The sequence below is a fragment of the Camelina sativa genome, chromosome 6 (genome assembly GCF_000633955.1).
Source record: "Camelina sativa cultivar DH55 chromosome 6, Cs, whole genome shotgun sequence".
Taxonomy (NCBI): domain Eukaryota; kingdom Viridiplantae; phylum Streptophyta; class Magnoliopsida; order Brassicales; family Brassicaceae; genus Camelina; species Camelina sativa.
In genome coordinates, this window is record NC_025690.1 from 21,694,621 (window position 1) to 21,706,383 (window position 11,763).

General features: G+C 36.6%; 5 protein-coding genes and 1 pseudogene across 6 annotated transcripts; 5 read left to right on the forward strand and 1 right to left on the reverse strand.

Annotated features, from left to right (window-relative positions):
• On the forward strand, positions 218 to 1,843 carry LOC104792809 (mannose-1-phosphate guanylyltransferase 1). Its single transcript, XM_010519037.2, has 4 exons — positions 218 to 378; positions 469 to 531; positions 628 to 867; positions 954 to 1,843. The coding sequence occupies exons 1-4, from the start codon at positions 268 to 270 to the stop codon at positions 1,623 to 1,625; spliced, it is 1,086 nt and encodes a 361-aa protein (XP_010517339.1). The 5' UTR covers positions 218 to 267; the 3' UTR covers positions 1,626 to 1,843.
• LOC104792810 (ribonuclease 2) lies at positions 2,124 to 4,616 on the forward strand. 2 transcript variants are annotated; one of them, XM_010519039.2, is made up of 9 exons: positions 2,124 to 2,359; positions 2,569 to 2,597; positions 2,707 to 2,780; positions 2,870 to 2,971; positions 3,126 to 3,129; positions 3,365 to 3,456; positions 3,732 to 3,893; positions 4,175 to 4,259; positions 4,348 to 4,616. In XM_010519039.2, the coding sequence occupies exons 1-9, from the start codon at positions 2,169 to 2,171 to the stop codon at positions 4,377 to 4,379; spliced, it is 771 nt and encodes a 256-aa protein (XP_010517341.1). In that variant the 5' UTR covers positions 2,124 to 2,168; the 3' UTR covers positions 4,380 to 4,616. The 2 variants fall into 2 exon arrangements, with proteins under 2 accessions (XP_010517341.1, XP_010517340.1); XM_010519038.2 differs by having other exon boundaries at positions 4,424 to 4,616.
• LOC104699331 lies at positions 4,924 to 5,406 on the reverse strand (annotated as a pseudogene).
• On the forward strand, positions 5,729 to 6,684 carry LOC104699332 (uncharacterized protein At2g39790, mitochondrial-like). Its single transcript, XM_010414651.1, has 3 exons — positions 5,729 to 5,977; positions 6,115 to 6,392; positions 6,498 to 6,684. Exons 1-3 carry the CDS (start codon positions 5,729 to 5,731, stop codon positions 6,682 to 6,684), a joined length of 714 nt encoding a protein of 237 aa, XP_010412953.1.
• Positions 7,429 to 8,446, forward strand: LOC104699333 (uncharacterized protein At2g39790, mitochondrial-like). The gene is made up of 3 exons (XM_010414652.1): positions 7,429 to 7,677; positions 7,822 to 8,162; positions 8,290 to 8,446. Exons 1-3 carry the CDS (start codon positions 7,429 to 7,431, stop codon positions 8,444 to 8,446), a joined length of 747 nt encoding a protein of 248 aa, XP_010412954.1.
• On the forward strand, positions 9,611 to 10,679 carry LOC104699334 (uncharacterized protein At2g39795, mitochondrial-like). Its single transcript, XM_010414653.1, has 3 exons — positions 9,611 to 9,861; positions 9,983 to 10,393; positions 10,520 to 10,679. Exons 1-3 carry the CDS (start codon positions 9,611 to 9,613, stop codon positions 10,677 to 10,679), a joined length of 822 nt encoding a protein of 273 aa, XP_010412955.1.

Genomic DNA, 11,763 nt, shown 5'->3' on the forward strand with positions numbered 1-11,763 from the left:
TTTTTTTTTTTTTTGGTTATCTGATTTAGTGTTGTTTGTTGTTGTATCCTTTTTGGTTTACTGTTGTTTTGTGGATGGATCTGAATTGAATTGACATTTCTCTCTGAATTGTATCTACTTTGATCAGATCTAAAATGCTGTATAGCTTGTTGTTTCTTGTGGGTGTTCTGTTTCTACCAATGTTTTGTCACCAGTCATAATTTATCTTTGTTAAGATCTGACGTATTGGGATTTGCAGTAAACAAAGAAGTTAAGAAGAGCATCAAGATGAAGGCACTCATTCTTGTTGGAGGTTTCGGCACTCGTTTGAGGCCATTGACTCTCAGTTTCCCAAAACCCCTTGTTGATTTTGCTAATAAACCCATGATCCTTCATCAGGTAACATAGTCAGCTTCTTTGTCCCTTGTTCCAAGTTATATATGATCTCATGACTCTTGTTTTAAACCGAGGCTTGTATTCTTTGTGTAGATAGAGGCTCTTAAGGCAGTTGGGGTTGATGAAGTTGTTTTGGCCATCAATTACCAGCCAGAGGTGAGATAGAGATACTCTTCTATCTCCTAACTCTTCTTTGCAGCTATATTTCTGTTTTACATGTTTGTATTTACCATTTTTGCTCTGTTTCGACAGGTGATGCTGAACTTCTTGAAGGACTTTGAAACGAAGCTAGAAATCAAAATCACTTGCTCACAGGAGACCGAGCCACTAGGTACAGCTGGTCCTCTGGCTCTAGCGAGAGACAAATTGGTTGACGGTTCTGGAGAGCCTTTCTTTGTGCTTAACAGTGATGTGATTAGTGAGTACCCTCTTAAAGAAATGCTTGAGTTTCACAAAACTCACGGTGGGGAAGCCTCCATAATGGTGACAAAGGTGAGACTATCGAACCTAAATACTCTCCAAATATGGTATAGTATGTTATTCATCTAATGTTGGACTTACATGTATATTGGTTGTAGGTGGATGAACCATCGAAATATGGAGTGGTTGTTATGGAAGAAAGTACAGGAAAAGTTGAGAAGTTTGTGGAAAAGCCAAAACTGTATGTAGGTAACAAGATCAACGCTGGGATTTATCTTCTGAACCCATCAGTTCTTGATAAGATTGAGCTAAGACCGACCTCGATCGAAAAAGAGACATTCCCTAAGATTGCAGCAGCTCAAGGGCTCTATGCGATGGTGCTACCAGGGTTTTGGATGGACATTGGGCAACCCCGTGACTACATAACGGGTTTGAGACTCTACTTAGACTCTCTGAGAAAGAAATCCCCAGCCAAATTAACCAGTGGTCCACACATTGTTGGTAACGTTCTTGTTGACGAAACCGCCAAGATTGGGGAAGGATGTTTGATTGGACCAGACGTTGCCATTGGTCCGGGCTGCATTGTTGAGTCAGGAGTTAGACTCTCGCGCTGCACAGTCATGCGTGGGGTGCGCATCAAGAAGCACGCGTGTATCTCAAGCAGTATCATCGGATGGCACTCGACTGTTGGACAATGGGCAAGAATTGAGAACATGACCATCCTCGGGGAAGATGTTCACGTGAGTGACGAGATTTATAGCAACGGTGGAGTTGTGTTGCCACACAAGGAGATCAAGACAAACATCTTGAAGCCAGAGATAGTGATGTGAAAACAAAATGTGTTATTACTATTTATTATTATGTGTCTTTCTCTCTCAGCTTTTGCTATTAATTCTTCTTAATTTGGCTTTTTGAATAAGCATCAAACCAAAACGCTGTATATCTTTGTTAGGGTCATTTGGTGTTTTTGTTTCTATTATTTTTTTTTTGTAACTTATCAAAAAAAAAAACATCGTCTCATTTGATTTGAGATGTACTTTTGATTGAATATTTCATTCATTATGAAGGCTTTCTCTGAACCATTCCAAATTCAATAGCCAATAGGTGACATAATAACATGGGTTTTGTTTCGGGGACCATTCAGATAAGAGAAACAGGACCATTGAGAACCGTAAAACGGTAAAAGACTCGTGTTGGGTTAATTTCTCAAAAGATCCTAATCCAATGGGTTTATCCGAATCTAAGGAGAAGAGGAATATTCGCTGAATATGAAAAGACTACAATACCCTTGAGTTCCCTCCACATAAACAGTAAACCGGAGAGCTAACTAAAATTAAATTACGGTTTCGATTCCAAAATTGAAAAAAGAGTCAATGGCGTCGCGTACATGTCTTCTCTTCCTTCTCGTTGCGTTTCTCGCCGGAGCACTTGCCGGAGACGTCATCGAAGTCAACCGATCTCAGAGTCAGAGAGAGTTCGATTATTTCGCTCTCTCTCTTCAGTGGCCTGGAACATACTGCCGCGCAACTCGTCATTGCTGCTCCAAAAACGCTTGCTGTAGAGGGTAAAGCTTCCTCGATCTTTTCTAATCTCAGATTCAAATTTGTTATTCGATCATCAATGTCTTTGTTTTCGTGTAGCTTAGGATCTGATTGTTATTGAGAGTTTCTTTCTTCTATTAGATTGGATAAATCTGAAATCTCGATTAAGATTTGGGATTTTGAGTTTGCTTCTCTAAACTAACTTATGTTTTTTTTTTTTTTTTTTTCCCAGCTCTGATTCTCCAACTCAGTTCACCATCCGTAAGTAAAACTCTTTTCAATATTTTGTTTCAGTTTCAGGACTCAAATGTGTATATGTGTGTTTGAGTTTGAAACTAGGCAATCTTTTAATCTGTTTTTTTTTTTGTAGATGGGTTATGGCCTGACTATAACGATGGTTCATGGCCTTCTTGTTGTTATAGATCTGACTTTAATGAGAAGGAGGTACAAACATTGGTTCTTGTTCAATATACAAAGTCATGTCTTTATATATCTTAGGAGAAGTTTCTGAAAAAGGAGATTTTTTTTTGCAGATCTCAACGTTGATGGATGGTCTTGAGAAGTACTGGCCTAGTCTTAGTTGTGGTTCTCCATCAAACTGTCATGGTGGAAAAGGGTCCTTTTGGGGCCATGAGGTGATTGTTTTTCTTTTTACTTCTATTATTATATAACTCTTTACAAATTGGTGTTTTACATCTCTCATAAGTTTGTCTTTCACTCTTCACCAAAACTAACTGAGTTTTCGTTTGTTGGTTTGTTATGTATCTCTTTTGCAATACACGCTGGCAGTGGGGTAATTTATCTTCAATCTTTACTTCCTTAAATTGATTTTTATTTTTATTATTTCCTTCCACATTGTTTTATATAGAGTTAGATTCATTAGTGTTATTAGAGAGTTCCATGCTTAATCTCAGAACCTTTTGCTCAACAGTGTGTATAGTTAGCACAATATGTTCTGGTATGATTTTGCTGATTCGATAATATAGGTTCTTTCTCTAACGGTTGTGCTGATAATTTCTTATTTTCAGAGAAACATGGGACTTGTTCTTCTCCTGTTTTTCATGATGAGTTTAATTACTTCCGTACCACAATTAATCTCTACTTGAAGTATAACCTCACGGTAAGTGTTCACAGAATTAAGTTTATGTTGTGATATGATGCATAGTGGACTTATTAGATAAGAAAGTTGGGTATACACAAGATTTACATGTGTTAACTATTTTGCTTGCATACTTGTGCAATAGAGTTTTTCTTTATGATGTATGATCATGCATCTTACATTTACTCTGTTCTGTCAGTTTATCAGTTTGTGAAGACACTTTTGTACTTTTTTCCTCTATTGGATAAGTTCTTAATGCCAGTTTATAATCTCTGCATCTTGTAAATATGGTATAGGATGTCCTTTATAAAGCTGGCTATGTTGCTTCCAACAGCGAAAAGTATCCTCTAGGAGGTATCGTAACAGCCATTCAGAATGCATTTCATATCAACCCTGAAGTGCAATGCAAAAGAGATGCAATCGATGAAATACGTATATGCTTCTATAAGGATTTTGAGGTCTGTATCTGACATCTCTTTCATCTTAGGTTGTTGATTTCCTTTTGAAAGTCTTAATTACATCTTGTTTTAGTATTATAATTCATGTTTCTTTTAAAACCCCTTATAAGAAAACTTATTAAATATCTTGTGTCCAAGCGTGTAGAAAATGTTTGGTTTGGTAAGATTTGCTGATCATTGACATTATTATTGCTTTTCCTGGTTTAATGTTAAAATAGTTTGCTAGAATCTGAGAATGGCACAAGTTTCTGACAGTGTATTTATTTATTTCATGACTACAGCCCAGGGACTGTGTTGGTTCCAAAGATTTGACATCTAGAAAATCATGTCCCAAGTACGTAAGTTTGCCGGAATACACGCCATTGGGTAAGTATAAATTCAAAGAACGTAAACCATCTTTTCCATATATATCTTGAACGATGCATAATTGCAAGTAGTGTGGATTCCTGATTAGTTGGACAAGAGGCAAGAGCATTAGATAAGTGATGGATATATGATAAAATGATAAGACATATATTTGTGTTATCCAGATGGTGAGGCTATGGTTCTGAAGATGCCAACAGATAGAGAAGCTCTTTGAATGGGAGCCTTGTTATTTACTTAGAGGCAATACATATTACTTGTCTCTGATGTTGTACTTTTACAGCCAAACCTATAAACAATGAATAAAGAAGATTGGCTTATTATCGTCCTATTAAATATGAATCATTACTGATAAATCAAGTTTCTTTCTAACGATGGAAATATCAGACAGGTCCATAAGAAGATTCAAATTTTGCTCTGCTTTATGGAATGAAAACTATAAAATTTGGTTTAGGGAAAATTTTCAAAATAGTTTAAATGTACATCAAAAACAGATCACTGTGGTTTGTTTAGGTTTAGAGGATGTGGAGAACGATGCCGCGATGCCTGAATACGCCACAGCTAAATAGCGGTGTGGTAGGACATGTCTATATAGATATCTACAAGGAATAGATGGGATAGAATACAGAAAATTAAGTAAAATAAAACCCAACTGATTATTTTTGTATTACGTACAACAATCGTAATCCCTTAGTTCCAAAGACAATTCTAGAGTTCCTCTATCGACGACACATCGATCACTGTTGAAACCGACGAGACGGGCTGCACCAGAGAACTTGCCATTCGTTGGCAATCGAACCTTTGCCCGACCTATCACAACAGATCCATTTGATGTTGCAGGATCTATACAAGAATATTTTCTAAGCAATTCTAGGTAAAGATATTTTGCTGGAAAATCTAAAGGAATCACCAACTCTGTATCATACTTCCAATAGTTGCCTTTGGAAACCCATACCTATTTTGTGTATGGATCTTCGGGGTCCGTCCATGCAACAACTTTGTAGTGGTTAGGATGTTGCAAAAGGTTCTTTTCATCGATTGTGCATGCACGAAATATTTTCACGATTAACTTTGTTTCTATGTGATGATCAGTCTTTCTCTTCCCTTGACGAATCAGTCGAAACCTTTTATGTCGCGCTGTGTTTGTCATTGAGAGAAAGAGCTAGTAATATTAAGACTTTGGCTTGTCTCAAGGCTTGGAAATTTTTATATTATATATATAGTTTGCAGCATTATCTCCTTTTTTTTCTTTCTTGCCTTGGCGGAGGTGTTTCCTTTATCCTTTTATTTTCTAAAAAAAATCTTATATAAACAAACGTTCCGAATCCATGCCAAGTTTATCATCTCCTCAAAAAAGTAAATTTTAATGTTTTTAATCATGGTTTGATATCGTTTTAATATTTTCTTAGAAACGGTTTTGAACCCTAATTTTTCTTCAGAGAGGATCAATCATACTTTTGCTTTAGTCCGGCATGGCTTTCGCTGGGTGTGTACGCAGGTCAGCATCTAAGTTGGCTTCCACATGTGGTCGAGCCCGGTCTATCTCCACCGTTGTGAACTGTCGTCCGTCTCTATCTCTCAACCCGTCTCCGCTGCGTGCCTTCATCTCCCGTGGCTTTGGTACCTCGAGGAGTGATAGTATACTTGGCTCGGAGATACGGATTCTCAAAGTGATTGACTCCAAGATCCTTTCTGATTTGCAAATCGATGATCTCGATTATGTAAGTTTTTTTGCATCTTGCTCCTCAAGAAACATATATAAAACTGGTTTGCTTTGTTCTTAATGATTGTAGTTGTAATTAAGCTGCTGTTAAGTGTTAAGACGGAAATTTTCTTTCTTATACTCTAATGGGAGCAGCTTAAAGAGACAACTCCGGAATACTTCAGATTCAGAATTGAAGATGATCCTGCAGATCAGTTTGTGACATTGACTAGTGAGCACGTTGGGGAAAATATTAAAGTTTTAGCATTCATGCCTAGTCTTGTTGCTGATAAACCAAGTATTAAACTGATTCTAACTGTTACCACGAAGAGCGGGCTCAGCCTGGAGTTTAGCTGCACGGATTTTGGTGATCATTTTAACATAGAAAATGTAACAGTGAATCATCCGGGGGAAAAGAATGATTGGCAATTCGAGTAAGCTTTGTGAATCAAAAACTCTATATAATATATATAACTGCATGCGTAACGTTGTATAAATAGGCATGAGTGGAAAGGTTATAATGTTTTTGCCTTTTGCAGAGACTTGGAAGATGATCTCAAGAAGGCCTTCAACAATTATGTGGAGACCCTAGTAGGAGAAAGCACAAGGAAGTTATTGCATAGGTACATGATGAGCAAACAGAAGCGAGAGTACTTGGCCTGGTTGAAGGATGTTAAGAAGTTTATGAACGAATTTCATCTAGATAGGTGTAGAATTAATAGTTAAGTTCGGTACCTAACCATCATTACTCGTGGTTGCTTTTCCCAAAATTTTTTAATAAAAAAATACAAGCAGAAGAGAGAAAAAACGTTGCTGAAGTTATTTTGGGAAAAAACGTTTCTCAGTATTTTTCAACACATGTGATTTTCTTATTAGTCATATATCAAAAGATTGTGAGCAACACATCTCAGGTTCTTTCTGCTGGTGATGCTCTAGGAGAATCAGAAGTATAGGAATGAACTCCCATTTGTTCGTTCTTAGCAGTCATATTTGTTTTCGCATTCCTCACAATCTTTTGAGAATTTAACTATGATAATGACTTCAAGTTTTTAGATATGCGGTATTCACTTCTTCCCAATGCCAATTATCTCAAGTCCTAAATGATAGATTTATAGAAGTACAACGAATAGTAGTAGAATCATGATTAATACCAAAAAGATGTCGGTAGCTTACAACGACAAGAAGAGAAGCTAATAAAATGTTCGTCTTAATTATAAGACCAAGTGCGGGGAAGTGGATCTTATTTTTGGGGCAAAAAAAAAAATTATGAGGGAATGTGTAATGTTAGTTTTGTCAATTCATTAATTTCAATATTTCTTTATTGTCATCTAACTCAATAATATTACTAAATAAATTCTTTAATTACAACGATTTTGTGATACGATTTCGTTAGTTGAAAATGAAAGTTTTGTCAAAACCCTAAAACCCTTGAATCTCAGTTTTCTTCGCTAAACCAGAGAATATCAATCCATGGCTTTTGCTTGGTGGTGCGTACGCAAGTCAGCATCTAAGCTCGCTTCCGTATGTGGTCGAGTCCGGTCTATCTCCGCGGTTGTGAACCGACCGTCTATAGCTCTCAAACCGTCTCCGCTGAGTCCATTCGTCTCTCGTAGATTTTTCTACTCGATGGCTGTTGATCAGCTGAGCTCTGAGCAAACCCTTCTCCTTGCGATTGACTCCGAGCTCAATTCCGCTTTCCAAAACGATGATCCCGACTTAGTAAAAACTCTCTCATATCTTTGCTCATATTCATTTCTGAGAAACCATAATTTGGTCTTATGTTTAGAAGATATTAGTCTATTGGTTGAGATTTTGTTTTTGTTTTTACTGAAATTAATTATATTGGGGGTTGGTTGGGAGCAGGGTGAAGAGATGACACCTGCAGGAAGCTTCTTCCCTTTCGAAATTGAAGACGATCCTGGAGATCAGAATGTTACATTGACCAGAGACTACAATGGGGAACATATTAAACTTTCAGCAGACATGCCTTATCTTGATGATGCTGTCATTGACGCATTTGGTCCTTCATGTCCTCATGCTGAACTATTTTTTCCACTAGAAGTGTCTATCACCAAGAAGAGCGGACTCAGCCTAGAGTTTACCTGCCAGGTGTTTGCTGATTATATGAGAGTAAGAGAGTTAACTGTGAATCATCCTGAGGATTCTTTGGAGTATCTAATGGAAACTGACTGGCCTCCTCTCAAGTAAGCTTTGGGAATCAAAAACTCTATATAATAATAACTGCAAGTGTTGGATTTTTTTTAGAGATGGGCCCGGTAATGAGCAGAGAGATTTTTTTTGTGTGTGTTCTTTTTTCATGGGTTTTTGTAGAAACTTGGACGATAATCTGAAGAAGGCGTTAGAAAGGTATCTGACGACCAGAGTTGAAGCAAGTACAACGAAACTCTTGCATAAGTACATGATGAGCAAAATGAAGCGAGAGTACTTGGTATGGTTGAAGAATGTTAAGAAGTTTGTGGATGAATGAAAAAGGTAAGTTCGATATTGTAAAAATGAAGTGTCTCTTGTTGTTAGAATATTGACATCTCTTCTTTCACATTGAGGTCTCTGTTTTGTAATTTCTCACTCACAAAACGTTTTAGAACACTTGGAGAGATTAACGTAACACATGAGACAAACATCTTTTTGATTCGGATCTCTTGGATACTTTCACAGCATCTCCACTCACACACACATGTAGTGATTTTCTCCACTTGCTACATTATATAAACACTTGTCCTTAGACCTTACTCCTAGGTTCTAAACTCTCTTACACAAGCCACACTACTTACCTTGATTGGGATTTATAACAACTCTACTTACACTTACTCATTTGGGCCCAATTACTTTTATTACAAAACAACAACCCTAACTTCTGCTTCCTTGTTGGCTTGTTCTCTTTGTTGTTGACTCTTGCTCCTTCTCTGTCACAAGTCACAACACTTTACTCTTCACTTTGCTTATTCATCATTTTTATGCGCTAAATATAAAATCCTTGAAGAACATTTTACCTACACCTTTCTGGATTGACATTTAATTAGGAATCATATGAAACTCGAATCACAACTTAAAAGTCATTAGTTACACACATATATATTCTAAGAGATTCTGAAAATGCTAACAATGAACACAAGTGTTTGAATTATGAATCTTTTCTTAAATTCGTGCAACAAAGAATAAGCTTCAAGTGCACATAAAAGAAGAAAAGGGCATTGAAGAAGATAATGCTAGTTTCTTGATTTTTTGCCCACATAAGGATACGGTTAGTACACGAGTTCACCCAAAAAAATGGTTTACTACCCTAACAACAAGTCAACAATTGTATTACCAATTAAACTCAATATTTTTTACTCTCGTCAACCTAAAAGAGCTCAATAATATTACCAATTAAATTTATTTTTAATATGATTTTGTGTATATCACCAATTGTATCACAAAATCATACTAACAATCAACCTAACAAATTGTATCACAAAATCATAATATTGGTTAGGGTTTTTAACGTTTAAATTAACCAACGAACCGAAACAGCTAGACATGACGCTCAAATTCAATCGTTGTAAAACTAAAACCCTATATAAACCCTTAAAACCTAAAGAAACCCTTGAACCTCAAAAGCTGCACAGAACCAAAGAAGAGATAATCAATCACCATGGCTTTGGCTTGGTTCGCTGTACGCAGGTCAGCTTCTAATTTTGCTTCCTTGTGTGGTGGTCGAGTCCGAATGATCTCCACCGTTGTGGACCGTCCGTCTCTAGCTCTCAACCCGTCACCGCCGTGTCCCTTCGTCTCTAGTAGCTTTCACTACCCGACGGTTGTTGATCAGCTGAGCTCCGAGCAAACGCTTATCCGGGAGTTGACTCCGAGATCAATTTTGCTTCGCGAATCAATGATATGTTTAAGGTAAGTTTTTGGGTCGTAGCTTGTTCCTCACGAAACAGAAATTGGTTATGCTTTTGATGACATGTTGGAAGCTGTGCTGATTATAGATTTTTTTTTTTATAATAATAATTCTTAAAGTTAGACAAGAATTTGTCTCTGTTAAGACAGTGTTTCTTTTTGTTTGGCTTACACTCTATTGGGAGCAGCATGAAGAGATGACTCCAGAAAGCTCACCTTTCAGAATTGAAGATGATGGAGGTAAGACTGTGACAGTGAGTATAGACTACAAAGGGGAACATATTAAAGTTGTAGTAGGCCTGCCTATTCATGGAGATAATGATACTAAGTATGAAGATGGAACTCTTGATTATTATCGTGGAAATGGACTAATGATACCACTAACTGTGAATGTTACGAAGAAGATTGGACTCAGCCTAGAGTTTCGCTGCAAGGTTATTAATGAATATGATGGTATCCACATAGATGGTGTATTTGGGGATCATTCGGTTGATTCTTTGAAATATAAACTGACGAATGAAGGGTCTTATTTCAAGTAAGCTTTGTGAATGAATAAACTCTATATATATAAATAAACTCAAGTGTAAGTTTATGTAGAGGCATGGGCAGAATGGGCTTCTGGTTATATAATGTTTTTTTTTTCTTTCATCGCCTTTTGCAGAGACGTAGATCATAAACTGCAGATGGCGTTCTACAAGTATCTGGAGACCAGATTGACAAAAGGCACAATGTATTTTTTGTATCACTACATGATGACGAACGAGCGACGCCACTTCTTATGGTTGAAGGATGTCAAGAAGTTCTTGGATGATGAAAGTTAAAGTTAGGATACTTATGAATCAGAAACTTTCATATTTTTGTTTTAGCCTTTTACATTTGAGAATTAATTTATAATGGTAATGACTTTCAAAGTTTGTTTTTTTCTGTTTTTTTTTTTGTTAGAGCGTTCAGATGAGAGTTTTGTATTCACTTTTAAATGAATTATAAATAAATATTCTAAGAGATTATGGAAAATGCTAACAATATTGAACATAAATGTTGGAATTGTGAATCCTTGATTAAAATCTTGGAACAAAGAATAAGAGGTTCAAGTGCACATGAGAAAAAAAAGAAAAGGGAGTGAATATAATAATGCTAGTTTCGCCCGTTGTTTATCAAACTGCATAAATAATCTAATTAAATAGTGTTAGTTTCTTGAATTTTTGCCCACACAGGATACAGTTAAATTCAATATTTTTTTACTCTCGTCAACCTAAAAAATCTCAATAATATTTAATATGATTTTGTGATACAATTTATTAGATGAGAAATTTGCATATCTTTTGATTTAGGGTTAGGGTTTTAACTTTTAAATTAATCAACGAACCAAACCGGCTTGACATGACTCTCAAATTTAGTCGCTGGAAAACCCTATATAAACCCTTAAACCCTAAAAAAAACCCTAAAAATCTTCACAGAACCAAAGAAAAGATAATCAATCAAATCACCATGGCTTTAGCTTTGTGCGCTGTACGCAGGTCGGCATCTAAGTTTGCTTCCGTGTGTGGTGGTCGAGTCGGAGTTATCTCCACCGTTGTAAACCGTCCGTCTCTAGCTCTCAACCCGTCACAACTGCGTCCCTTCGTCTCTGGTAGCTCACACTACCCGGAGGCTATTGATCATTTTATCACTGAGCAAACGCTTATCGTCGAGATTGACTCCCAAATCAGATTTGCTTCGCAAATCAATGATATGGTTAACGTAAGTTTTTGGGTCGTAGCTTGTTCCTCACGAAACAGAAATTGGTTATGCTTTGTTTTTTTTTTTGTTGACATGTTGCTGATTATATAGTTCTAAGTTTTTGATATGAATTCCTAGATTTAGAGAAGATATGTGTCTTCGTCAACACAGTTTTTTTTTTTTTTT

What these genes read in the sequence shown, in the direction of transcription:
- LOC104792809 (XM_010519037.2), top strand. Translation starts at nt 268, where the DNA reads ATGAAGGCACTCATTCTTGTTGGAGGTTTCGGCACTCGTTTGAGGCCA. An exon ending in AACCCATGATCCTTCATCAG is followed by an intron (nt 379 to 468) that starts GTAACATAGTCA and finishes TTCTTTGTGTAG; the next exon opens with ATAGAGGCTCTTAAGGCAGT. An exon ending in CCATCAATTACCAGCCAGAG is followed by an intron (nt 532 to 627) that starts GTGAGATAGAGA and finishes CTGTTTCGACAG; the next exon opens with GTGATGCTGAACTTCTTGAA.
- LOC104792810 (XM_010519038.2), top strand. Translation starts at nt 2,169, where the DNA reads ATGGCGTCGCGTACATGTCTTCTCTTCCTTCTCGTTGCGTTTCTCGCC. An exon ending in TCCAACTCAGTTCACCATCC is followed by an intron (nt 2,598 to 2,706) that starts GTAAGTAAAACT and finishes TTTTTTTTGTAG; the next exon opens with ATGGGTTATGGCCTGACTAT. An exon ending in GCCGGAATACACGCCATTGG is followed by an intron (nt 4,260 to 4,423) that starts GTAAGTATAAAT and finishes TGTGTTATCCAG; the next exon opens with ATGGTGAGGCTATGGTTCTG.
- LOC104699332 (XM_010414651.1), top strand. Translation starts at nt 5,729, where the DNA reads ATGGCTTTCGCTGGGTGTGTACGCAGGTCAGCATCTAAGTTGGCTTCC. An exon ending in AAATCGATGATCTCGATTAT is followed by an intron (nt 5,978 to 6,114) that starts GTAAGTTTTTTT and finishes TAATGGGAGCAG; the next exon opens with CTTAAAGAGACAACTCCGGA. An exon ending in AAGAATGATTGGCAATTCGA is followed by an intron (nt 6,393 to 6,497) that starts GTAAGCTTTGTG and finishes TGCCTTTTGCAG; the next exon opens with AGACTTGGAAGATGATCTCA.
- LOC104699333 (XM_010414652.1), top strand. Translation starts at nt 7,429, where the DNA reads ATGGCTTTTGCTTGGTGGTGCGTACGCAAGTCAGCATCTAAGCTCGCT. An exon ending in AAAACGATGATCCCGACTTA is followed by an intron (nt 7,678 to 7,821) that starts GTAAAAACTCTC and finishes GGTTGGGAGCAG; the next exon opens with GGTGAAGAGATGACACCTGC. An exon ending in ACTGACTGGCCTCCTCTCAA is followed by an intron (nt 8,163 to 8,289) that starts GTAAGCTTTGGG and finishes GGGTTTTTGTAG; the next exon opens with AAACTTGGACGATAATCTGA.
- LOC104699334 (XM_010414653.1), top strand. Translation starts at nt 9,611, where the DNA reads ATGGCTTTGGCTTGGTTCGCTGTACGCAGGTCAGCTTCTAATTTTGCT. An exon ending in GAATCAATGATATGTTTAAG is followed by an intron (nt 9,862 to 9,982) that starts GTAAGTTTTTGG and finishes TCTTAAAGTTAG; the next exon opens with ACAAGAATTTGTCTCTGTTA. An exon ending in AATGAAGGGTCTTATTTCAA is followed by an intron (nt 10,394 to 10,519) that starts GTAAGCTTTGTG and finishes CGCCTTTTGCAG; the next exon opens with AGACGTAGATCATAAACTGC.